The following is a 27,402-nucleotide window of genomic DNA, read 5'->3' as shown; positions in this document are numbered from 1 at the left end:
CTTTCATAAATATTTATCTGTCTACATCACCCCATTGCCTGTGGCATAACTTTTTGCACTGTTAACCTCTCATTCAAGGGGTCTGAACCTCAACTCTGGACACTGATGCCATTTTATATTCTATAGCACACAGACTAACTCAAGGCACAGTTGGTGGTACATACCTGTAATTCCAGGAAGGCTGAGGCTTACATGTGTTTGTTTTCTTTTTAGATTTTCCAGACAGGATTTCTCTTTGTACACTTGGCTGTCCTGGAATTCAGTCTGTAGGCCAGACTGGTCTGGAACTCAGAGATCCTCCTGCCTCTGCCTCTCAAGTGCTGGGATTAAAGACCATCACCACATAGCTTTGTTTACATGTTCTAAACTACACAACAATAACAAACAGATGCAAAGCAAGATAAAGCAAAACTAAACAGACAGACAGACAAGACCACTGGCTCATACTGAGATAACGCATTCCTCACACAGCATGAGGCCGTTCCTGAGGTGGTCCCCTTACTTCCTCAGGTCACTTTTCAACACTTGCATCCAAGAGTATATTCCCAACGAGCGGCTTTGGATGAATGTGCTCAAAGTACAGCAATGGTTTTTGGTGCTGTTCACTTGTTACATACAGACACTTTAAAGAATTCACTCTTTTTAACAGTTAAGCATTTGCTACTAGCTAAGCTATCTTCCTCCAGACAAGACCTCCTGCAGCCCAGCCTAGCCTTGAGCTTTACTGTAAACAGCTGAGGATTGCATTCCACCTCTAGAGTGCTGAGATTATAGGTGCCAAACTACTAATAGTTCTTTTTGTATTAAAATTCCATGTTCTAAATAATGAATGTGGTATCTCCTGATTGTACCTTGGAGTAGGAGAGACAGCTCAGTGCTTAAGAGCACTTGATGCTCTTCCGGAGGACCTGAGTTTAGTTTTCAGTACCTATATCAAGCAGCTCACAATAATTCATAACATCTGCTCCAGAGGACCGTATACCACCTTCCTGCCTCTAAGGAAACCTGATCATACATGGCACACAACACACACACACACACACACTCTCTCTCTTTTAATATAAATAATTCATTCTTCTAAAAAAGTAAGCACAACATGTAGAGGGTGGGGGCAGGAAGACCAGAAGTTTAAGATCATCACCCGTTTATCTAACAGCTAACCTGAGGTAGGTGAGACATTGTATCAACTGAAGTGGGATGAGGGCACTTTTAAAGAGATGGAACATTTACTCTACAATTAGGAGGACCCAGAGTTTAGGTTTCAGCATTTAGGTAACAAGGAGGTGTTCTCCAAAAGGGATGAGGCTTGGACATGAAGATTGCTGAGGACTGTTGCCCTGTGATTTGTATGTATCTCATTATGAATTAAAAGCTAGAAATAAAATTTACTGAGGACTCCATCTTTTACCATACAGTGCTACATACCATTTTAGGGCTTAGCTAGGAGAAAAGCTGACACCAGAGTTGGTCTTGTGACCTTGCATCTCTAGAACTATGTATCCAAATAAAATTCTTTTCTTTATTAGGTAGCTTGTTTCAGGTATTTTGTTACAGTAATGAAAAAATAACAAATGTTTTCCTTTTGTTACCTTAATATGAAATGAAAATAAATTATTATACTGCCCAAAGGGGTGAGGTGGGGCTGGAGAGATGGCTCACCAGTTAAGAGCACTTCCAGAGCAGTACCCACATGGTGGCTCACAACTGTCACTCTAGTTCAAGGGGACCTGATGGCCTCACACAGGCATACATATAGGCAAAACACCAATGCACATAAAATAAAAATATAAATATAAATAAATAAATACTTGAATTTTTTTTAAAAGCTTGTTTTTCTCGTTAGAGAATTCTGGAAATCTTTGTAATGATTTTCTTAGCTTTACTGCAGCAAGCTGCTGCTGTTGCCCAGATTCAGAGGCTCAGTAAAGTCGCTCGGGCTATGAACAGACTGGGGACAACATATACATTTTAACTTCAGTTAAAATGCATGGATCTATCAAAAATCTGGCGTTAATTTTTGAATATACAACTATTATAGATTTGCTGTAGCAATATTAGAAAACGGAAATTATCATGAAGAATGTCTCCAGTTAGAAATGCTCTGTTAATCATTCCTGTTCATTCTTTGTTCATTTGTTTGCTTTTGGAGACAGGGTTTCTCTGTTTAGCCCTGGCTGTCCTGGAATTCACTCTGTAGACCAGACTAGTCTCAGATTCAGAGATCTCTCTATCTCTGCCTCCTGAGTGCTGGTATTAAAGGCATGTGTTACCATGCTTGACAATTCGTGTTCATTCTTTAAGAGGTATTATCTGTGGCTGCAGAGATGGCTAAGACGGTAAGAGTGTATATTGGTCTTCTAGAAGAACTGAGCTCTGTTTCCTTACCCACACTGAGCAGCTGACACTGGCCTGAATTTCACCTCCAGGAAATTCAGTGTCTTCTTCTGGCCCCTGCAGGCATATGTACACATGTGACATATATACATATAGACATTCACTATATAGAAGTAGAAATAAATCTTAAAAAGAGATTACATGGCCAGGCAGTGGTAGCACACGCCTTTAATCCCAGTACTTGGGAGGCAGAGGCAGGCGGATTTCTGAGTTCGAGGCCAGCCTGGTCTACAGAGTTCCAGGACAGCCAAGGCTGCACAGAGAAACCCGTCTCCAAAGAGAGAGAGAGAGAGAGAGAGAGAGAGAGAGAGAGAAAGAGAGAGGTGAACAGCTTTAGTGATTAAACTATTAATGGACACAAACAATGAGGGCAGTACTACCCTGGCCTGGCGGCCTTCACCTGTACTTCTAGCACTTGGGAAATTGAGGGAAGATGATTTTGAGTTTGAGGTCAGCCAGGGTTACACAGTAAAATCCTGTCTCATAAAAAATAAAAAAGGGAACTGGGTTATGCCGTCAACCCTTTTAAAAATGTTTAGGTCATATTCCTTTCTAAATAAAAAATGACAGAACATCATATTGTAAGAGTTCTTTGTTGCAGGAGGTATTTAAATGAATTGATGAAAATTCACCATGCACCAGGTTCCAAGTATTGTCTGTGAAAATATCTGCTGCTACATGTAATCAGAGACTTAGCCTCAGGATTTTCTCAGGCAGACTTCATGTTTAGTTGGTCTTAATTCCCTTTTAAAGTTTAAAATTTTGTTATTAATTATTGTTATTAGTGTTTGTGTGTATGATAGAGGTAGGGGCACATGAGCCATGACACACATTAAAAGGTAGAAAAATTGTGTGACGTTACTTTGCTTCTTCCTTTGTGTGGGTTCTGGTGATCATACCTTGTGGTCAGGCTTGTGTGGCAAGCATCCTTACTTGATGATGAGCCAAGCATCTCACCAGTCTCAGAACAGTAAACTTTGATTGGTTTCTAGAAAATATTTTAGGTGCTTGGAAGTTCAAATGAACAATAAGAATAATTTAATTTGTTCATTCAGTAATTTTAACTTTAGCCTTTGGATTTACTCAGTTTAACCTGTATTCTTTTTGTATGTCCTCAATAGTGGATTATTGGAAATAATTTTGCATTTGTTCACAGTTTTATTTTATTCAGGATATCTGGACATTTAATGACATGTGCCTTATTTGCAAGGCAAATGACATCTGTACTACTTGCATGCACACTCAACACACACAACACAAATAGAAGTATGCTTCAGTATCATTAGTGTGGTGGTTTGAATAGGAATAGCCCCAGTAGACTCATGTGTTTGAATGCATGGCCAACAGGGAGTGGCATTACTAGTGGGTGTGGTCTTGATGGAGGAGGTGTGTAACTAGGGGATGGGCTTTGGGGCTTTAAAAGCTCAAGCCAGGTCCATCGTCTTTTTCTTCCTGCTGCCTGTGGATCCAGATGTAGAACTCTCCAGCACCATGTCTGCCGGTGTGCCACCATGCTTCTCACCATGATGATAATGGACTAAACCTCTGGACTGTAGGCCTGTCCCAAATAAATGTGTTTCTTTATAAGAGTTGATGTAGTCATGGTGTCTCTTCACAACAACAGAAACCCTAAGACAATTATGTTTACAAATATTAACAGATAATCATAATAAAGTCAACTGATTTGTTTTCCTCTGTTTTTTTTCACATATAGAGACAAATGCATCATTTTATCCCCAAGCATCCTGTTTCAGTTTTTACAAGAAATGTAACTCCAAATTCAGGCCAGTGGCTATTGATGCTAGGTAGGGAGGAGTATATTTTGGGGAATAAGAGAATGAAATTTCCCGTCATTAGATTAACGATAGAGCAGATTGTAGAAAGAGATGTAGAAGAATGCACATGCCTCGTCTGGCCACCTGCACCTTATAGTAGTGACTTCCAGGCTTCTTCTGCAGGGTCCTAAATCTCTGTCCTTGCTTAATCCCACCACATTCTCTATCACCTGAGCCAACACTTTGGCTTCTCCCTGGACATGCCATACCTTCATCTACCCTCAGGAACTCTGCAGTGTCTCTACTATTCCACTTCACACATAGACTTCCCATATCCTTCTTCAGTCTGGTGGCTAATCCTGACCTTTTCATCCATGTCTTTTTCATAATCTACAAGATTTAGCCTGAGTCCCACAAGTGTACAAGCCTAATCCTGACTTCCCTGCCTTCACTGTAGAGGAACTCTAGGATTAGGCCAGGATCTGCCATACCACAGAGTTCTCTCACATCACACCCAGCCTTCTCACTCAGACCTGTCAGCACCCATACACCCAGCTTGAAATGGAAAACATCCTGTATACCAGCCCAGTCCTGTATACCTGCCTACCTGACTGCATTCCATCCAAGTTACTTCCAACCTCTTTTCACCCACCCTGCCCCTACTTCTCTTTCCTCTCACACTGTTCTTTCCATAACTAACTTAAAACCAATGAAGAAAGTCCACATGCTCTGACCTCATCACAGGAATACCAACAATATGACAGACCAAGGCAGTATCTCCCCAAACCTACCAGTCCTATAGAAATGTTTGCCAATGAGAATTACCTAGATGAACTCCAGGAAAAAGTAAAATAAAGAGAACGTCATAAGCCTTCTTAAAAAAAAATCAAGGAATTGAAAGAAGATAGAAACAGCTCAGTAAAGTCAAGGAGAAAAAGTTAAAGGAGAATAAACATCAGAGTGACACCCAAGAAATAAACATGAGGCTGATGATGGATGGACGGAAGAATGATGAGGACCAGTGAGGACTTGAGATGTAACTCGACAGAGAGGGGGCACTGACGAGGGAGGACTCAAGCGGAAATGGAGATGAGTTGAAACACCCAACAGCCTAACTAGAAAACCAAACAGAAGACAGAAGATCATGTTTCAAAGATAAAATAGACCACATAAGCAATGAACATGAAAACATTTCAAATACACAGCAAAAGAACACATAGGAAATTAAAAACAAAACAAAAAACCCAAAACCTTCAAATCATAGGCATAAACAAGGGAAAAGAACTCCAAGTCCATAGCATAGACCAGATTTTCAACAAGATCATAAAAGAAAACTTCCCCAGACTAAAGAAAGACATACCCATACAGATTTAAGAAGCAGCACACAGAACACCAAACAGAGATGACTAGAAAAGAAAATCCCCATGGCATATCATAGTCAAAATACCAGGTATATACACAAAGAAAGTGTATGGAAAGCTGCAAGAGATAAAACTTGACAGTAGCCAAAACCTCTTTTAAGATTGGCTCAACAAGAGGGAGTCAATTCCTGGTACTGGAAACCCTAATGACTCATTGCTGCTGAAAGCAACGTATTGGAGTGCCTGCTACTAATTTACTCAACAAGATTAATCCCTAGGGACAATCTCTGAACATTTGTCCTTATACTCAAAGAAGTGTAGTGGACACCTCTCATCAAGGAAACCACAACCAACTAAAATGCAGAGTTGTGGAGCCTGGTCCCAGTGGATACAAATCACTTTTGTACTTCAGTCTCAGGGAGCATTGCAAGAGCCAAAGTATTACAGAATGCTGTGAGATTATTTCTCCTAGTAGTGTCAGGAGCTACATGCATAGAAATCTCACCCACATGTGAGCTGAACCAGAATGACACCAATGGACATGCCAAAGTAGATAGGGAAATTCCATGAGGCCTCAAGCTTACACAAAGAACTAAAGCAACTCAGTAAAGCTGGGAGCCAGAGGGCTGGCCAGCCCCAGGAATGAGCACAGCAATTGGTTGTCCAGTGCCCAATACTCAGCACTGAAAACCTACCTACAAGTAACACTATATAAACTCAACAGGGTCTATTTGGGAATGTATGTGTATATACAAATATATACATGTGTGCAGTAACAACTGATGAAAGAAGAGGCCATGAATTTGAAGAAGAGTGGGGAGAGGGACATGGGAGGTGTTGGAGGGAGGAAAGGGAAGAAGAAATATTAGGATTTCCATTGTTGCAATGAAACACCATGACTAAAAGCAAGTAAAGGAGGAAAGTGTTTATTTGGTTTATACTGCCATATCTCTTCATCACTGAAGGAAGGCAGGGCAGGAACTCAAAGAGGACAGGAACCTGAAGGCAAGAGCTGATGCAGACGCCATGAAGTTCTGCTTATTGGTTTGCTCAGCCCGTTTTTCCTTTAGAACTCAACCACAAGCTCAAGGATGGCACTACCCACAATCGGCTGGGCCCTCCCCCATCAGTCACTAATTAAGAAATGCTCCATAGCTGGAGCTTATGGAGGCATTTTCTCAATTGAGGCTCCTTCCTTTTAGATAACTCTAGTCAGTGTCAAGTTGACACAAAACCATCCAGCTCAGTAATTAAAATATAATTAAAAAAGAAAAAGCCATGGTCCACAAAGTATGTGTGGCCAGTGTTTGTAGGTGTGACCTTTCCTCTCCTAGCATGAGGAGGCTTTCACCAAAGGTGAAGAAAAAAAAAATAGAAAGAAAAAGAAAAGGCTGGGTGTGGTGGTTATGCTGGGGGAAAAAAAATCAAGGCTAACTCTTCTACTTAGCTTTAGACAAACAGGACTAAAATTTAAGTTGCCTACACTGTTTTTGCTTTGCTTAAATGTTGCTTGGCTTTATTCAATCCAATCTCTTGTCAAATATTTATTAAATATATTTACACACAAGGAATTCTGCCACAGTATACAGTACGATACTTCAGTTGGGGAAGTCAGCATCAATGTGATCTAGAAAACTGTAGAAGGCTTGGGGTGGGGGATGGACAGAGTTGTAAATGAATTGAACCACAGACAAGATTGGTTTATTTTGAGACAAGGACTGGCAAAGTTGGTCTTGAGCTCTCCATCCTCCTGCCTCTGTTCACTCTCACATCCAGCATGACGGAGATTTCACATGTACTGGATGAGGTATGTGAGACATACAGCGGAAGAAGCATGTATGGAGATTCTGTATCATGTGAGGAACATCCAGAAAGTTTACAGAGATGGAAAAGATGAAAAACTGAATGAGACTGACAATTATTTTGGGAAGCTACAAAATACTACTCTACATTTGTGCAGTTGTTTATCTAGTAAAGACGTTTACTATAGACCTGGGTTTAATACCCAGGACCCACATGATTGAAGGAAATAGCTGACTCCCAGATCTGCACACACACTGTGGTATGCATGCTCCCACCCCCAATAAATACTTGTGATAAAAACCTATTCAACTGTCATAGGAAGTCTGGGAAGTCAAAGAAAAAGAGTTGGTGTCTGATAAGGGTGGCTTCCTAGCCCATCATCTTTTTATTGTAATCTTACCTTGAATGACAGGAGAAGCAAAGGGATTCTCTCAGAACTCTTTAAAAAGTATACAATTGATTTGTTTTTTTAAACTTTGGCAGACATTACGCATCCATGATTATTTTATTTTTTTTTCTATTTTATTAACTTTTATTACATGTATGTGTCTCTGTGTGGGCAGGTGCACATGAGTTCTGGTGCCCACAGTGGACAGGTTATCAGACATGGAGCTGGAGTTACAGAAGGTTGTGAGCTGCCTGAAGTGCTTGCTGGGAATTGAATTCAGGCCCTCTGAAATAACAGTAGGTGTGCTTACAACTGAGTCCTGAGTTTTTTAATGTTAATATTTAATGAGTTTTGTTTTAGAGAGGGTCTTACTATGTAGCACTGACTGGCCTTCCTAAACTTGCTGTTGCAGGAAGAGAGGGAAGAGAGGAGGGGAAAGGGGTGTAGGGAGGGGAGAGGAGGGGAGAGGAGACAGATTAGTTTCAGGAAAGTCAGCGAGAAACCCTGTCTCCAGAATTCATCCTCTCCGCCTCCAAAAAGATCTTAGAGCTGGAATTTGATGATTAAGAATCAGTGGTGGAGCACGCCTTTAATCCCAGCACTTGAGAGGCAGAGGCAGGCGGATTTCTAAGTTCGAGGCTAGCCTGGTCTACTGAGTGAATTCCAGGACAGCCAAGGCTACACAGAGAAACCCTGTCTCGAAAAACCAAAAAAACAAAATAAAACAAACAAAAAACAAAACAAGAATCAGAAGACCTGTTCTAGTTTCCCAGAAGATGACATGTAAAGAAGTTAGCAATTTCAATACGCTATGAAACGGTTAGTACGTAGGAAGCTGAGGCGAGATTACCACACTTTCAAGTCAGAATGAGCTCGAGATCATCCTAAACTACAGTGTAAAAAGAAAATATCCAGGTGTGGCGGTGCGCGCCTTTAATCCTAGCCCTGAGGAGGCAGAGATAAAGCGCTCTCTGAGGCAAAGGCCAGCCAGAGCTAAACAGTCTAAACCCCGTCTAAACTAAATTCAGTAAAAACAAGTAAACTAGAAGTGGACAGTAAGGAGGAATAGAAAATATTTCCAGTTTATGTTTTAGCTATTTCAAGTCTATAATACTTTAAGAACTATACAAGTATACACTGTTTTGATTTTCCCAATGTTTACTGTTATGAAAATGTTTGCGAGGCTTTCCAGTGACGCCGGAAAAAAAAATAAAACCAGAAACTAGACAAACCCGAAGCGAGATTGAGTTACCGAATTCCACCTCGTCCAGAATCAGGTCCCCGCACTTTTTTCTTGATGTATAACATCCTAGGAGAGGCGAGTGAAGGCTTCGTGAGGCGCTTAGGCGGGGCAAGGCAGTGGAGGCGCGCCCTGTCGCAAGTCAGCCGCCGCTGCTCGCCGCTCGCACGTGATGACTTTCCGGGAACCTGCGCCTCAGCGCTTCGGATTCTGCTGAAGAGTCTGAGCTACTCCGGAGCCGCCTCTCGTGACGTCACTAGCGCGATTCCTCTTGCTGGCCAATCAGAAGGTCAGACTTCAGGGAAGCCCCGGGCGGCGGGGGCCGCCAGAGCGCGTGCGCAAGGGCTCCGCGTGGCTATATAAACATGGCTGGCGGAGCCGCACCGGGGACTGTGCGGAGCGCTTGTGGGGCTCGTGTGGACTCTGCGGGTCTGTAGGATTTTTGAATTTCTGGCGGGGAAGCGCAGAATTAAAGCTCCCCGGGTGGGAACTGAAGTGACGCCCTGAGAGAGCTGCCGGTCCGGGCGCTTCTGCCGCGGGACCTGGGCTGAGCGCGCACGTGTGAGCGCCGCTGAGGGAGTGCCCGGCGGTGTCGCCGCCAGCCGGGCCCGGAGCGCGCGTGTGCTCCGCGATGCTGCGGCGCCCGGACTGCACTCGAGTCGCCTGCCGCCCGCCCCGGCTCTCCTCGCCTCAGCTCCGGGAAGGGCAGCGTCGCTGCCGCTGAGTCTCCGAGGGCATGCCGGCGGGCCTCACGGAGCCGGCGGGCGCCGCTGCTCCTGTAGTTTCAAGCGCCTCGGGGGACGTGACCATGGCTCCGGTCGCCGCGCTGCCCGTGCGGGTGGAGAGCACCCCGGTGGCCCTGGGCCCTGTGACTAAGGCTCCTGTCAGTGTCTGCGTGGAGTCTGTGGCTCCCCAGCCCTTGCCAGCCCCAGTGGGGACTCTAGTGACCAAAGTGGTTCCTGTCACTGCCCTTCCTAAACTCGGCAGCCCTAGGCTGCCCGCTCCTCAGATAGTCACCGTGAAAACTCCCGGCACCACGACAATCCAACTACCGGCTAATTTGCAGCTTCCTCCAGGTATGTGGAATACTCCTGCTCGCCTGAGGTGACTCGGGACATGGCATCACCCTGTAACTCTGAGGAACTTAGAGCCAAGAGAGCCCTTCCTAGTTTTGACTTTGCAGCGAGTCTGCGGGCAGTGATTTGGCCTCAGTATTCATATAACCTCTAGGTTGATTACTGCATTTCGTATTAAAGGAAGCGGTCCTTTCACCCAAGATACAGTCAGACCTGGAAAAGGCCCTCTCAGGACTGCCCTGGAAACATTGGGGACATAGGGACTCTGGAGTTAATTTTCTTGTGGAGAACGGATCAGTAAAAAGATACCTTTTTTAAAAGAAAGTTTTTGAAACTTTAGGCCATGAAGTTTTTAATTTAAGCAAGTTAAAATAAGTTTACAGCAGAAGCTATCAGTTCCATTTAATTTTGTTTTTCCTTTGAGACACGATCTCCTGTAGCCCAGGCTAGCTTTGAACTCCCGTGTGTAGGGGTGGATTACCTTCAAGTCTTCTTGTCTTCTTCTAAGAGCTAGGATTACTTGTATATGCAACTGCACCTGGCCAAATACTTGGTTCTATACCATCTTAAATGTACAATAAATGTAACTTTAAGTTAAAAGAACCCTTTCGTTAGGGAACAATTGCCCAGGTTAACAAATCTGAATCGTGCAACTGTTGTATTTGAAGTGATATGTGAGTGTTGTGGTAATGAGTCTTTGGTTGCCTTTGGGGGCTGGAGTGGGGGGCGGGGGATTCGAGACACGTTTCTCTGCCAGGAACTACCCTTGTGGCCCAGGCTTGCCTCGAACTCCGCCTGTGATTAAAGGCGCTTACCTCCACTCCTGGCTTTTTGTTGTTAATTATTTAATTTTATTTCATGTGCATTGGTGTGAGGGTGTCAGATCCCCTGAAACTATAGTTATCGATTGTTGTGAGCTACTATGTGGGTGCTGGGGATTGAACTTGGATCCTCTGGAAGAAGAGCAGCTCTTAACCACTGAGGCATTTCTCCAGTCCTTTTTGTTTGCTTTTTATTCTTTGGAGGCTTATTACCTTGTTGGGCTGTTTTATGATTTGCATAAAAGTTTTGCTTTGTGTTATTGAATTTGTCTTCCATTAATTTTTCTAAGCAGAAAGTGGAAGTCGAACATGTTGGTAGTGCTACAAAACTCTGCCAAGAAAACCTTGATTAAGCCTGGTGGTGGTGGTGGCACACAATCCCAGCACTTGGGAGGCAGAGGCAGGCAGGTCTCTGTGAGTGTGAGGCCAGCCTAGTTTAGAGAGCAAGTTCTAGGACAGCCAGGGCTACACAAAAATGGAAGCATTAATTGAAAAGATTTCTTTAGTATCCTCTGTCAAAAGGACAGAGGGTCTTTTTTTTTGGTGGGGAGGTGTGTGTAGGCTAGTTTTATGTCAGTTTGACACAAACTAAAGTCATCAGAGAGAAGGAAGCCTCAATTGAGAAAATGTTTCCGTAAGATCAGGCTTTTAGACAAGCCTGTATGGCATTTTCTTAATTAATGATTATGTGAGAGGGCCCAGCTTATTGTGGGTGGTGCCATTCCTGGCCTGGCGGTCCTGGGTTCTATAAGAAGCAGGCTGAACAAACCTTGGAGAGCAAACTAGTAAGCAGCACTCCTCTGGCTTCTGCAGCAGCTCCTGCCTCCAGGTTCCTGCCCAGCTTTGAGTTCCTGCCTCCATTGCTTTTTATGATGAACTGTTATTTGGAACTATGAGGGAAATAAACCCTTTCCTCCCTAAGTTGCTTTAGTCATGATGTTTCATCATAGCAGTAGTAACCCTAATTAAGACTGAGAGCTAATGCTGTGTTTGGTTATGGACATCCTGAGCAGATTATGTTAGGCATATTTCACAAAACTCTCTCAGTGTTATATGGTACACAAGGTACCTTTACTGGTAAAAAACAGTATATCATTGGATACTATATATTTGACAGTTCTAAGTTACTATCTTGCCTGTAGTTTTATAAAGTAGTGGTGAATGTATTTGAATGAAGTTGCTCACTGATTTGCTACAATGTACATTCTTGTCTAGTCATTGAAATGTGAGCCCTGCCACCTTAGGGTTTCTCTGTGTAGCCCTGGTTGTCCTGGAATCCACTCATTAGATCAGGATGGCCCCTATGGGGCTTCAGGCTTCCATAGGACCAAGCACATCCCCTCCCACTGAGGCCACATAAGACAATCTTCTGCTACATATGTAGTAGGGGCCACAGACAGCCCTTATATGCTCTTCAGTTGGAGGCTTAGTCCCTGGGAGCTCTGAGGGGTCTGATTAGTTGATACTGTCATTCTTCCTATAGGGTTGCAATCCCCTTCAGCTCCTTCAGTCCTTTCCCTAACTCTTCTATAGGGATCCCCAGGCTCAGTCCAGTGGTTTGCTGTGAGTATCGGCATCTGTCTCAGTTAGCTGCTGGTAGAGCCTCTCAGAGGACAGCCATGCCAGGTTCTTGTTTGCAAACACATCTTGGCATCAGCAATAGTGTTGTGGTTTGGTGTCTGTGCATGGGATGGATCCCAAGCTGGAGAGGTCTCTGGATGGCTTTTCCTTCAGTCTCTGCTCCATTTTTTCCCTGCATTTCCTTTAGACGAGAACAATTCTGGGTCAAAATTTTTGAGATTGGTGGGTGGCCCCATCCCTCAACGGGGGCCATGTCTATCTACCAGAGGTGGTCTCTTCAAGTTCCATCTCCCCACTGTTGGGCATTTCAGCTCATGTTGTCCTCATTGGGTCCTGTGAGCCTCTCACATCCCTGATGTCTAGGACTTTGTAGTGGTTCCCCCCAACCCCCACCCCACCCTGCTGTATATTTTTATTTATTTTCTTGGCCCTCTGGGCTTCTCTCCTGTCTCCCCCCCATACTTGATCCTGCCCTCTTTTTTTCCCTCTTCCTCTCCTCGCCCACCCAGATCCCTCCCTTCCTCCCTTTCCCTCCCCCCCACCCCCCGCCCTGGTCTAAGTGAGATTGAAGCATCCACACTTGGGCCTTCCTTCTTATTAAACTTCATATGGTCTGTGGGTTGTATCATGGCTATTCTGAGCTTTTGGGCTAATATCCACTTATCAGTGAGTACATACCATTTATGTCTTTTGGGTCTGAGTTACATCACTCAGGATGATATTTTCTAGTTCCATCCATTTGCCTGCAAAATTTGTGATGTCCTCATTTTTAATAACTGAGTAGCATTCTATTTTGTAAATATACTGCGTTTTCTGTATCCATTTCTTGGTTGAGAGACACCTGGGCTGTTTCCAGCTTTTGGCTATTATAAATAAGACTGTTATGAACATAATGGAGCACGTGTCCTTGTGATATGTTGGAGCATCTTTTGGGTATATGCCTAGGAGTGTATAGCTGAGTCTTCAGGTAGAACTATTGCCAATTTTCTGAGGAACCGCCAGATTGATGTCCAAAGTGGTTGTACCAGCTTGCAATCTCACCAGCAATGGAGGAGTGTTTGTTCTTCTTTCTCCACATCCTTGCCAGCATCTACTGTAGCCTGACTTTTTGATCTTAGCCAGTCTGACTGGTATAAGGTGGAATCCCTGGGTTGTTTTGATTTGTATTTCCCTGATGACTAAGGGTGTTGAACATTTCTTTAGGTGCTTCTCAGCCATTGGACATTCCTGTTTAGCTGAGAATTCTCTGTTTAACTCTGTACCCCATTTTTTAATTGGGTTATTTGGTTTTCTGGAGTCTAACTTCTTGAGTTCTTTGTATATTTTAGATATTAGCCCTCTCTCGGATGTAGAGATAGTAAAGATCTTTTCCCAATCTGTAGGTTGCCATTGTGTCCTATTGATAGTGCCCTTTGCCTTACAGAAGCGTTTCAGTTTCATGAGGTCCTGTTTGTCAATTGTTGATCTTAGAGACTGAGCCATTGGTGTTCTGTTCAGAAAAATTTCCCCTGTGCCAATATGTTCAAGGTTCTTTCTCACTTTCTTTCTTTCTTTCTTCCTTCCTTCCTTCCTTCCTTCCTTTCTTTCTTTCTTTTTTTTTTCAGGGTTTGGTAGATTTGACCAATAGAGCCATTTAAACTTGGACTTATTATATGAATGCTTTTTTGATTTGTTATTTACATATTTTAGACTTCTATTCAGATTGTCTTATTTCTTCATGATAAAGCTTAGTACTTTGTATATTTCTGTGAATTTGTCTCTTTCATTTATAAATTTATCTGGCTTATTGATTTACAGTTGTTTAGGATTCTTCCTCTACAGTTTGTTCAGAAACAGACAGAATGCCTATTAAACAGCCACTGTACTTGGCTATGAGGTTATAGTGGGAAGAATAATAAGGCCACACTATGAATGTACAACTGGGTGTTAAGGGCAAGTTGGAAATACTGCATCCTTGGACGTTCCACATAGTAGTTTCTAAGTCTTCTTGCCTAGTTAGTATGTCAGGTTTTTGTTTTTGTTGTTGTTTGTTTTGCTTTCCAGACAGGGTATCACTATGTAGCAATGGTTGTCCTGAAACTCATAGAAATCTTCTTGACTCTGCCTCCCAATCCTGAGATTTATCCCATGTCACCACACTTTTCAGATTTAACAATTTTGATACTCTTTTCTTTTTTTTTTAAGGTTTTATTTATTTATTTATTTATTTATTTATTTATTTTTCATTACATGTAAGTACACTGTAGCTGTCTTCAAACACCCCATAAGAGAGCATCAGATATCATTGTAGATGGTTGTGAGCCACCATGTAGTTGCTGGGATTTGAACTCATGACCTCTAGAAGAGCAGTCAGTGCTCTTAACCACTGAGCATCTCATCAGCCCCCTTGATACTCTTTTCAAATAGTCAAATTTTGGGGTTATTAATTTTTCTCAATTATTTTTCTGTTCGATATATTTATCTTTGTTTTAATTTTACATGTCTTTCCATGTAATTGTTTTAGTTTGTATCTTGCTCTACTTCCAGTAGAAGGAAGGTTATGGAATGTTAATGGTTTGAGATCTTTTTTTGTTTATTTGTTTTTCCAGAGTTTCTCTCTGTAGTTTGAGTGCTAGTATTAAGGATATGTGCCACCACTGTCCAGCTCTGATTTGAGAGGTTTTTTTTTGTAATTATATTTATGTACAGGAAACTTAGTGTACATTATTTTTTAACCCAGTTTAGTGGCGAGTTCTTTAGCCTTTGCCTTTTCCAGCTTGGCAATTTGGGCCACAGACTTTGGACCCAGGACGTTGCCTCCCCAGTGGCGGCGGATCTCGTCATATCTGTCATTATGATTGGTCCTAATAGCTTCCACCAGCTTAGCCAGAGCACCCTTGTCTTCTGAGTTAACCTGTGTGAAGGCAACAGTGGTGCATGTCTTCCTGTGGACCAGGCAACCCAGCCTGGCCTTTCCCTTGATGATGCAGTAGGGCACCTCCATCTCTCTGTACAGGGCAGGCAGGAAAACCACCAGCTCAATGGGATCTACATCATGGGCAATCACCACCAGCTGAGCCTTCTTGTTCGCCACCAAGGTGGTGACTGTATTGACTCCTGCTCGGATGACAGGTGGTCTCTTAGTTGGGATGTCTCCTTTGCCAGCAGCTTTCTTCTCAGCACGGGCCAGTAGCCTCTGCTTTTTTTCTTGCTTTGTCTCTGGCCAGTACTTGTGGACAAGCTTACGCAGCTGAGTAGCTATTTGCCTGTCCATGGCCTGGGTGAACTGGTTAATGGCAGGAGGTACTTTGAGCCGCTTATAGAGGTTGGCTCTTTGCCGCTGCAGCCTGATGTATCGGGGCCATTTAACGAAGCGTGTTAGATCTCTTTTGGGCTGGATATCCTCCAATGCCGAAGTTCTTGGGCCTTTTCTCGAACAGAGGATTGATCACCTTTTTGGCCTCTTGCTTCTTGACGGTGGCGGGAGCCGGGGCCATCTTCTTCCCCTTGGCCTTCGAGAGCTTTTTAAAGATTGACTTTTGTAGGTATAAATTTTCTTCTAAACATTACATTGACTACACCCCATAAATCTTGCTATTTCATATTTTCTTTGTCACTTATCTATGTATATTTTCCAATTTCTGTTAAGTCATTTAAAATTGACCTGTTGGCTTCTGAATGTATTTATTAATATCTGTAAATTTATCAACTGTTTCCTGTTATTTCTACTTTCATCCTATAGTAGTTGGGCTCAGGACATTTATGATTTCAGTACTTTTAAATTTATCAGGGCTTGTTGTGTGTACTAATGTAAGTGTTTTATTTGTTTTTAGATTTTATTCATATTTTTAATTGTGTATCTGTCTTGTTTGTTGGTATTAATATGTGTATGTGAGAGCAATTGTTTTCAGAGTTTAGATCCCCTAGAGCTAAAGTTACTGGATTGTGAGTCTCCTGTTGTGAGTATTTGATGCTGCTAGTGAGCTCAGGGTCTTTTGAAAGAGCAGCAAACATTCTTAACCTCTGAGTCATCTCTCCAGCACCTCCTACCCCCTCGTAGTACTGACTGACCTGAAATTTGCTTAAGTAAACCAGGCTGACTTTGAGATTGCAGTCATTTCTGTACAACTTCCCAAGCGCATGGATTACAGCTGTATACCACCACACCTAGTTTAGACAATCCATGTTTAAAATTTTTCTCTGTACAGTTAATTTGTGGGGTAAAATATTCTCTGAATATGTGCTAAGTTTACTTGATTTATATTTCTGTTTAAGTCTTTGTCTTATATTTATTTACAATTTTTCTTTATGCATTTTTAGGCTCTGTAGTTTTGTTACCTGTGATTCGTGTGTGTAAGTTGCCAACAGGTTGCTTGGTTCATTGTTAAGATAGGAGTATGTATGCGTAGTATGTACAGGTGAGGGTCTGAGGTTACCAAGTGCCTTTTTAGGAAAAGCTGTGTGTATAGCCCAAAACACATAAAATTCGAGGTTGCGCTAGACTCAACTGCTTCAGTTTGGTGCATTTGTATTTTAAATATTGCAGCTTCCTCATTTTTTTGTGATCTTTGTCCTTTTTGTATTCCTATTGGTAGGATTTTTTTTCTTGATTCTGTTTTGTTTGATAGTGTTATGACTACTTTAGCTTTCTTCTATTTGCTGTTGTGTGATTGCATGATGTGTTTCTTATTTTTTTTTTCACTTTTTTTTTTTTTTTTGAGAGCAGGTCTTCATATTTAGCTGAGAGTGCCCCAAGCTCACTGTATAGGTCAGGATACTCTTGGATTCTCAGCGTCCCACATGCTGGCATTATGGGCTGAACTACCATACCCAGTTTCAAACTTGCTATATTTTTAAATCTCAGTCAAGTCTTAGGAAAATAACAGATGATTGGGTATTGCTTTATCCAGTCCTGTACTTTTGATATAGTTAGATTTAGCTTTGATATTTATTTTTGTTTTCTATTCCCTTATGTTTCATCTTTCTTCTGTTTCAGTTAAGAAGATTTCTTTTTTTGTATGCCATAGTTTCTTCACTTAGTTTTTCAGCATTTTGAGGGCAAATCAGTTCCTCTAAGGAGATATTTAGCATGGGGACAAGACTGTGGCATGCTTCTCTTTGAATGGTATCTTTACTATAGGAGCAGGCTACTGTGAGGACCTGAGTGGTACTTTTGTCTTTCTTACTGTTTTCTCCCAACAGAGATGCCTTATAAAAGAGCTGGAGTTAGGATCCTTGGGATCTGACTATATCTTAGGGTGAGCCAGCCTTCCTATGGATGGCCCTTACCAGATCCTTAATCCACCGAATGGAGTTAACTCTTAAGGGACAATGATTTGTCCCTACCTAGGGTGCATTCCATTCTTTACTATAACAGTGTTAAGCTAGCAGTGTTTTGGATTTTTGGAGCATATTGAATGCTTTCATAGTTTTAGGTTAAAGATGTTCTGAAAAAGTCTATGCAAATATTCTAAAATTTTGAAAAAGTCATCTTGATGAGGGATGCTCAATCTGTATGACATGTCTCCTAGGAGTTTTTTGTTCTGTTTGTTTGATCAGCTTATGTAGCATTGTGCTATTCTTATACCATTTTTAAAAAGATATGTTGTTTTATGTGTATGATCTGCCTGTGTGTGTCTGTGTACTACTTGTGTCAGTGTTCTCAGAGGCCTGAGGAGGGCATCATTTCCCTGGAACCTGAATTCAACAAAGTGTTGTAGGACTCCATATAGGTATTGGGAGTAGAACTCCAGTCTTCTGCAAGAGCATCAAGTACTGCTGAGCCATATCTCCAGCCTCCTGTCCATTTTAATGTAGTATTGTAGTTTCAGTATCATGAAGGAAAAGTGTTGACCTTCAGGAGTATCTTTTCATAGGCTTAGATTTTAAAATATTTTTTATAGCTATTTTTTTTTTTTAAAAGACAGGCTCTTACTATATTCCCCCATCTGGCCATGAGCCTGTATTTTTTTAGGCTTAGCTTCCTAGTCCTAGAATTACAGGTTTGTGCTGCATGCTCAGCTTAAGTAGCTTTGAATGAAAACATTTTACCATCTTATAGTAATTAGTGAACATGGAGTTCATTATGTTAGGCATTTATTCCAAGCATTTCCCAGTGTTGACATGGGAAACAAAAGTATGTGTTGTTTGTGTTTTATTTAACAGCTTCAGAATCACGGTTGTTTTCCTTTTCACTGTAGGAACAGTTTTGATCAAAAGTAACAGTGGTCAGTTGATGCTGGTATCTCCTCAGCAAGCTGTAACAGGAGCCAAGACCACAAGTAACATAACCCCAAGACCAACAGTACCAGCAAACACTCAAACAGTCAAGATCTGTACAGTGCCGGTAATCTACCTTAATCTTCTTAGTTTCCAGCTACTATCTTCATGTAAATATGTATATGTTTGCCAGTAAAAATTTGAGATAATTTTGCTCAACTTTAAAATTAAGTGCAGATTTGGATTTGATGCTTGATAATTGCTAAAATAATGAAAGTTGTACCTTCATACTCAGTGATTTTATTGTTGTCAAAGGACAGTGTGTATCTGCTGAAAATAAATACTCTTTGTGAGTCAGGTATTTAGAATGTGTGTATATTTGGTTATGTGCCTTCATGTGTGGTCCTGTGTGGGGTATGCAGGCCAGAGGCTAATACCCATTGGGTATCTTCCTCAGGTGCTCTTCAGTTTATTTTTCCAGATGGGTTTCTCATTGACATTGGAGTTCACAGATAAACTAGACTGGCTGATCAGCAGCCTCCTAGGACACTCCTGTCTTTGCCTCCCTGGCAACTGCCCACCTGCTTTCCTTGTTTTGTTTTTTACTTTTTACACAGTGTTGGGATCTGAACTCAGGTCTTCATGCTTATGAAACAAACACTTTACTGAGTGAGCCATCTCCTCATCTCTGTTTCACTTTAGATTTGTAGTTAGTAAGACTCCTATTTAAAGTATTCATTTTCATCTATACATTATAGAAATTACTTCTAAGTAATTCAGAAATCTTTAATATTTCATTAGTTTTGCCTTGTTTGACATGACTTATTTATATAGATGTTGTTGGTCTTTTTATATAACTGAAATTTGTTGTGTGTGTCAGTGAGTTTAAAAAATATTCTTATGAACATTTTTATTTAACTAGAAAATGCTAGTGTTAGTTAGGCTGGCAAAGCACTTGTACCCAAGCTTGAGGGTTTGAGTTTGGTTTCCAACACTCACTGTATGCCAGGTGCATAGATAGCATGCACCTGTAATCATAGCACTGAAATAAAGCAGGTTCCTAGGGTTTGCTGGCAGCTGGTGAAGCCAAATTCAAGAGCTCCAGGTTCAGTGAGAAGTAGTGTCTCAAAAATCAAGGCAGAGAACAATTGAGGTAGACAGCCAATGTCAAAGGTTGACCCTTGGCTCGTTTCCTCCTTCCTTTTCTCCTTTAATGTTATTATAGTTTTGTTTGCCTTGTGTGTCTATGTGTAGTGGAGTGGTGTGCTAGGATTAAAGGCATGCGCCACCACTGCCTGTCAGAAGTCATTTCTCTTGACAGGATGGAACTCATCTTTCCTGTCCTTCCAATTTTGATACAAGTTGATGGATTAGTTATTTTCTCTGTCAGTAGTACATTTTCCTTTTTCTAGTTTTGTTTAGCTGTGCGCAGATTTTTGTTTATAATTAAATATTAAGTATGTTTTCTATATGACAAATCAAGTTTAAGATTTTATATTTTCTTATTTGTGTATGATATGTGTATATGAGTGTGGGTGTATACTTCTACAGTGCTCCTGGGGAGTTCAGAGGACTCAGTTCTGTCTTTTCACTGTAGGATCTGGGATCATGCTCAGGATGTCAGGCTTGTATCCTCTGAGTAGTTTTGCTGGCCAAAGTTTAAGATTTCAATGCTGAATGTTACAGGGGTTGCTTAATTGGAGAATTACTATAAAAAAAAGGTTATTTTATGAATCAGTTGCCTTCTTTAAGGAATGTCAGCTGACCAACTGACCAGTTAAGCTTATAGTATAGAATGTTCATAAACTACAGTATATACCAAATAAGTTTGCTGAAAGTCTTTTCATTTTGTTCACAATACTGGTTGATTTAAAATGACTAATATTGATTGGGTGTAGTGGCATGTGCCTTGAGGCAGAGACAGGTAGAGCTCTGTGAGTTCCAGGACAGCCAGGCCTATGTACTAAGATCTAGACTAGCCACACCTGCACAGTGAGACCCTTTCTCAGGAAAATAAGCTAATGAACAAAATGACTAGTGCCAATAACTGTGTTATCTTTGTCCCCTTTTCCCAGAATTCTAGCTCACAATTAATGAAGAAAGTAACAGTGGCACCTGTTAAAAATTTGACACAGATAGGAACAACTGTGGCAACCACTGTCTCTGGTACTTCCTCAGGACAAGTAAGTGATGTGTGTGTGTGTGTGTGTGTGTGTGTGTGCGCACACGCACTGGCTGTTTTCTCACAATTTTTCAATTATTTCTTGCCACATATTTTAGCATGAGACATTGGAGGCATATAATATATGATGCTGTTTGTGCAGAAATAAGAAAACATGGTGTCTATCATTATTAGTCATTCATTACATAAATGCATTAAAGTAATATAAAGATACCTAATAACCATGTATTGCAGTCTCCAGAAGTTGGTGCTAAAATAGAATTTGGATAGGTTATTTGTTAGGAGTCAATACTTGTGAAGAGAAGGAGAGTAAGTTTAAGCTAGATTCAGTATTGGAAAAGTTTCATTCAGCCAACCTAATAGAAAACATTGAAGTATATGTCCCTTGTCAGCGTTGTCCCACTGTTAGTCAACATACCCTTCTGGGCTTTACTGGACTCTTCTTGGAAAATTGTACTTTTGTCCAAGGTCTCTTTGCAGCAGAGGATAACTGAAAGTTATCCAGTAGCATTCTAGTAGCCAAGACTCTTTACAGTGGTTCATTGAAATCTACATCTTGTATATACACTTCCTATATGTGTTATACACAAGTGTTATGGGATGCTGGTGAGCTTCTTTCCTAGAGAAACAAAGATTAAAAGGATAGTAAGTATTCCTTTGTCTTCCTTGTATTACCCTCACTCTTGCCTACTGCCTATGCTGGTCTTGGGAATTGCCTACTAGTAGACTTTCCTGTGTTAGAGACCTCTGTGGACTGATTTTAGTTGTGATTTCTAATTTTACCTTTAAAACTTTTTATTTTTAAAATTCTGAAGTATCATTTTTTAAAATAATTATTTTAAGTGTACAGATGCCTTGCCTGCATGTGTGTATGTTCCTGTTGCCTAGGGAGGTCAGAAGAGAGGGTTGGACCACCTCTAACTAGAGTTAGAGATAGCTGTGAGCTACCTTGTGAGTACTGTGAATTGAACCTAGGTCCTCTGGAAAAGCAGCAAGTGATCTTAATCACTGAGGCATCTTCCTGGGGCCTTAATTTGACCTTGAAATTTCATCATTAGTTGTAGTCATTATTCATAGGTATTTTAAATTTATTTACCTTTTTACCAGAACAATCTGATATTCATACTAGTTTCTCTGAAGGGAAAATTTTGGTGTCCATTTACCTATCTTGACATACACAGAAAAAAAACTTTTGAGAATGTAAGCATCTCAAATAAATTTGGGTAGTAATGTTAGTCTTCTCTGAACATATTATTCACTCAACTCCACTTTTCTTATGTAACTTTTAGTATATTTGTTGGTTTAGCTCTGTGTGGTTTTCTAATTTTTTACCATAGCTTATAGTTTTTGTGTTAAGCTTTCTGTCCTGTAGGTGGTGCTAAAGTCATGCCACCTCATTCTGATACATGTAGACATTAATGAAATTCCTTTTACTGTGGACATAAAACATTCCTCTCTTGTGATGCTATTATGCTTATACTGGTGGTCCACATAAGATTACTATAGCGGAGCATATGAAAAGTAGTTGATAACTCTGTTTTATACTTTTAAAAAAGGAAAGTTTATATAAATTACAGAGACTTGCTATTACAAATATATTTGTAGAGAAACACAAACGTGTGTGTGCATGTGTGTATGTATTGTCTTGTATGCTCACTTATATATTTATGTGTATGTGTGCTGAATAAAATTTTCCTTAATTGCTCTTTACCTTGTTATTTTAAACAGGGTTTCTCACTGAAGTTGGAACTTGCTATTTGGGTGAAAAACTTCCACTCTAATATTTACCTGTCTCTATCCCACAAACACTGGGATTATTGAAGTGTATCATCATGCCCAGCTTTTATGTGGGTGCTAATGATCATAACTATATCTTATGTTTGTATTGAGATATTTTTCCAACTGCATTAATAAGATATTAATATTTTAAGGACTTTTCTTTGTGACACTTTTTCACAGACCACCCTATGGATAGTAAGTAACATTCCTAGTCTGCTTTTGCAGGTGGGAGTCAATATTATAAGTTTACCTTGCCTGGTAACTAGTACTGTAGTAGATGACAATGAAGAGTAGAATGGTAGCTGAGAGTGAAATGTAGGTCTTCGTTAAGCCAGAATTCTAATAAATGCCTCAGATTATCATACCATCACTTGAAAGCAGAGATGTCAAAATTCACTTGGAGTCTTTTCAATGCAAAGCAAAGTACACACTAAGGTATCATAACAACACATATTTAACTTTATGTTGATTTAATTAATTTCAGCCTTTGACTGTACCAAGCAATGTTGTCACAGTTACTCCTGCAAAGCCGGTGAATACTGTATCCATCCTAAAGCCATCAAGTGTAGGAGTATTATCTACCCCCTCAAATGACTCAAGTCTCAAAGCTGAGACGTCAGTAGCTGCTCAGACTGGTCTTCCTCCGGTAAGCTTTCACTTGTATCTTGTATATAGTTCCTTGCTAAGTTCTAATTCCTATTTACTAACATTTATGATTATTTTTTTCTATATTAGACAGTGCTAGAAAATGTGAAGAAATGTAAAAACTTCCTTTCAATGTTAATAAAACTAGCATGTAGTGGATCACAGTCACCAGAAATGGGGCAGAATGTGAAGAAACTGGTGGAACAACTTTTGGTAAGTTAGTATTATATAATTCTGCAAGCTTTATGAGAGTCCACAGGGCATTGTATGAGCAATAGTAAAGGAACAAGCAAGACAATAAACCCAAATAGTCAAAGAATAAGCAAGGCAATAAACAAAGTCCTGTGATAATTCCCGTGATCACTGTTTCTAAGGGCTTATCAGGATGACCAAAATATCTGAGCCTACTTCCCTGTCCTAGCCCAAAGTCATTTTCATGCCTGAAGCCTACTTTGTTCTAGCCTAAGATTTAGATTCTTGCCTGAAATTACTTCTTTGTTCTAGCCTAAGATTTAGATTTCTGACTGAAATTACTTCTTTGTTCTAGCCTAATGTCAGATTCCTGCCTGAAGCCCATTTCTTTGTCCTTGGCCAATGTCAGATTCCTGCCTAGCAGCCCCAAAAGCTCTCCACATCTCCCTCTTTTTTTATTTCATTAAAAAGACTGAGTCTGTCTTAGGTTGTTCTGACAATGCCTTACTTACTCATCATGGAATATACATTATCAAAAGCAATGCATTTTCTGTTTTAGGTTGGTAAGGCTCTGTGCAGAATCTTGCCCGTCCTTGGCTTGCCTTCCTGTTAAATTAATAACTCTATCTGGGGGGGTCCATTTTCAGTTTCAAGCCATGTACTTTGGCCACCAACAAGTTGATGTAATTAGAGACAAGCTTTAACATGATGGGCAGGAATGAAAGTATTCCCAGACCAACAAGGGCTAGCCTGATCAAGCTATATATACCATTCCTGAGGTTTGACCAAAATGGAAATACTGACTTCAGGCCATGGATAATTTTATCAGCAGTATCTGCAGCATCAAAGCTCAGCAGAACAGCATTCTTTAAATTCATAATCTCACTATTAAAAGTTAAAACATCCAGAGAGTTAGAATTATGTCAAATACCCTGCAAGTCTTTAAATTTTTTTCTAATTATAATGACTATGATTGTAAATTTTAGAACTAACATGAATCCAATGGTATTTGGCATGACACTTGAGATGGCTCCTTACCCTTAAACTCTGAACCTCCTTCCAGTAATTTGAATAGGATAAAGAGCATCAATCCGATGTTCCAAATGCCTATCTAAATCCTCTTGTATAGTCAACACGTTAGTAACTTTTTTTTTTTTTTGCTAAATGATTAACAAAAGTAGCTGTTTTAACGTCTTATGTCAAAGCAATTGCAGAAGCAGTGTTGCTAACAATTAATGTAATTAAAGCTGTTATACCAGCAATAATCAAGCTCACTACCCTCTTGGCTTCTGCTTAAAGCCTGACTCACTTCTTCTAGTACTTGCAAACTTTTTTCAGAACACCAAGGTCCTGTAATACTCAGGGCAATAAGACAAAAGCTGGTTGATAGACCCCTGTAATAGACATGCTGGATTTCAACACACTAACACAATTAGAAAGTGTATAATCAATACAACTTATATTAAATACTGTACAAGAAACAGAAGTAATTTTAACATGACAATTAAAAGAGCCTTAACACATGCATTAACACTTGTTTGAAATCCAGATCCTGTCCCAACTTTATTTCTTGCTAGCATAACATCACAGAGAACTGCAGCTAACTTCCAAATATGTCTCTGAAAATGTTCAGAACCAGCCTTCCAAATGAAGCCTGTTATTTCCAATATTGGATTGATTTCTAAACCAGTTCATGATTGAGTCTGAATAACTGGTCACATTTAAGAAAAATACAAGAGTCATTATAACGTCTCCTTTTGATTCTCTGCCCCACAAGTGGTCTAAAAACCTGAGGCAAGGCAGCTTGTCCTATCTTGGATATAGACAAGTAAAGGTGGGCCAGGAACCCCAGCAGTCATTTAAGAAAAGCTTTAAATTATAAGAAACTATCAAGTTTAGAGAAAGAGTTGTATGTTTTCCAGAATTGTGATTTTTTTTTTTTGATTGAGAATTTTAGTTTTTATCATTGACAACAAATACTATCAGTTATTTTGATAGCCTTAGTTTGTTTTTGAGAAAAATGTCTACCAAATATCTGAATACAAATGAAGGAAAGAAAGAAAGTAAGAAAGACAGGTAAGCAAGCAAGAATGAAAATGCACTGTTGGCTTTACTGGTACCTCACACACAGCACTTGCCCTCCAGTGGTTCTCTTGGTTCTGCAGTAGAAGTGATTTATGTTGGTACCCAATATCAAACTGTTGTGTGTGAAGCATTCTGATTTGATAGAATTTGTTTTCCCTTTGTCTTAAAGTGCAGTTCTTTTTCTTTTAAATTTATTTTTATTTTACCTTATGTGTATGAGTGAATGTATGTATGAATTTTTGTTCTCCATTGATGTCTGTATAAAAGAACATCTGTTCTCCCAAGACTGGAGTGACAAGTAGTTGTGAGCTGTTATATGGGTGCTGGGGTCCCCTAGAGGAGCAGCCAGAGCCCTTTAATTGCTGAGCCATCTCTTCAACCCCATCTCTTCATCTTTTCTTTTTAATCACAAATGCAGCAGTGCACTGAGGATTGGTTCAATCTCTCATTTACTTATTAGCAGCAGTTTTGTGCTTTCTTTACTTTATATTGTTAGTTTAAATCTCAGCACAGTGACCTCCCCCAACAAGCTCCCTGAAATATGTAGAGTAGAAAATTAAGGGTTCATTAGTTTTTTGGAACTATTATAAATTTACAATAACATTTTAAAAATTCAATCTTAGGTATATTAAGGTAATTGTAAAATTCAACTGTTTCACAATCAGCTCTTTTCTCAGTTTGCATATTAGAATCGTCTTCATAAAGAGAATGTTCTCTTTACTGTATTCTCTAATTGGACATGCCTGTTACTTATTGTTCATTTAGTTCTCTGATGACATGAAATAAAAAAAGCCTTGTAAAGGTGGAATTTTCTACTTATGAAAAGCTTGTCTACAATTATAAAGTACTTCATTTTTTTTTAAATTTCATTTATTTTTTAAGAGACTAGGTTGTTGTGGTCTATGCTGGCCTTCAGCTCCTAGGTTAAAGTGATCCTCATGGGTCATCATCCTGAGTAGCTTCCTCACAGGCATTCACCATTGCACCCAGTTTTGTTTCTTAAAATATTTGTAGATCTAAAAGTATCTTCTTTTTTCCATTCCTTAGGATGCAGAGATTGAAGCAGAAGAGTTTACTAGGAAACTGTATATTGAACTCAAGTCTGCACCTCAGCCACACCTTGTTCCTTTTCTTAAGGTAGGGATGTACTTCTTTGGAGAAATTGTTTGGAATAAATTACTTTACGTTAAAACCTGAGTTTGAATAGAAATCCCTGTGAGGATACTAATGATGAGAGAAGCTTTATTACTCTTGTAAAGTATAAATCAACGTAGTATTTATTTGAACAGATTAGAAAAACCGACATAACAGTAACCTTAAAAAAAGTTTACTTTTGCATTTAATTGTTTGGGTAGGGGGGGCATATATCCCATGTATGGAGGTCAGAGGACAATTTGTGTGAATAGATTTTCTTCTTAGGGAGGTTTATGGTATAGAACTCTGGTTGCCAGGCTTGGTGGCAAACACATTTACCCACTGAGCTATCCCATTGGTTGTCCTAAAAAATAACATCCTGTTCATGAATGTAATTTGACAATTTAATCTGTGATGTTTGTATTGAAATATATTCAAAGATGTTTGTTTTTAGTTTGTGTGTGTGTATGTATGTGTATAACTATCTGCATGTGTATGGATGTATACATTTTGTGTATGTATTGAAGCCAGAGGAGGTAAGAGTGTGTGTGTGTGTGTGTGTGTGTGTATAACTGTGTCTGCATGTGTATGGATGTATACATTTTGTGTATGTGTTGAAGCCAGAGGAGGTAGGAGTATGTGTGTGGTGTGTGTGTGTGTGTGTGTGTGTGTGTGTGTGTGTGTATGTATAACTGTGTCTGCATGTGTATGGATGCATACATTTTGTGTATGTATTGAAGCCAGAAGA

At 40.2% G+C, this 27,402-nt stretch overlaps 1 protein-coding gene and 1 pseudogene across 1 annotated transcript in view; one reads left to right on the top strand and one right to left on the bottom strand.

Moving 5' to 3' along the window:
• The first annotated feature begins 9,697 nt into the window (after positions 1-9,697).
• Taf4b (TATA-box binding protein associated factor 4b) overlaps positions 9,698-27,402 on the top strand; it is a 98,841-nt gene continuing 81,136 nt past the window's right edge. Inside the window, exons 1-6 of the mRNA XM_028759525.1 lie at positions 9,698-10,037; positions 18,619-18,764; positions 20,713-20,820; positions 23,083-23,244; positions 23,334-23,456; positions 26,568-26,657. Coding sequence (XP_028615358.1) covers positions 9,698-10,037; positions 18,619-18,764; positions 20,713-20,820; positions 23,083-23,244; positions 23,334-23,456; positions 26,568-26,657 — 969 coding nt within the window. The remainder of the gene's footprint in view (positions 10,038-18,618; positions 18,765-20,712; positions 20,821-23,082; positions 23,245-23,333; positions 23,457-26,567; positions 26,658-27,402) is intronic.
• LOC114614035 lies at positions 15,150-18,502 on the bottom strand (annotated as a pseudogene).

The sequence above is a fragment of the Grammomys surdaster genome, unplaced genomic scaffold, assembly GCF_004785775.1.
Source record: "Grammomys surdaster isolate TR1022 unplaced genomic scaffold, NIH_TR_1.0 126298, whole genome shotgun sequence".
NCBI classification, from domain to species: Eukaryota; Metazoa; Chordata; class Mammalia; order Rodentia; family Muridae; genus Grammomys; species Grammomys surdaster.
The sequence above is the reverse complement of the archived record's forward strand: the minus strand, read 5'-3'. Positions and strand labels throughout refer to the sequence as shown.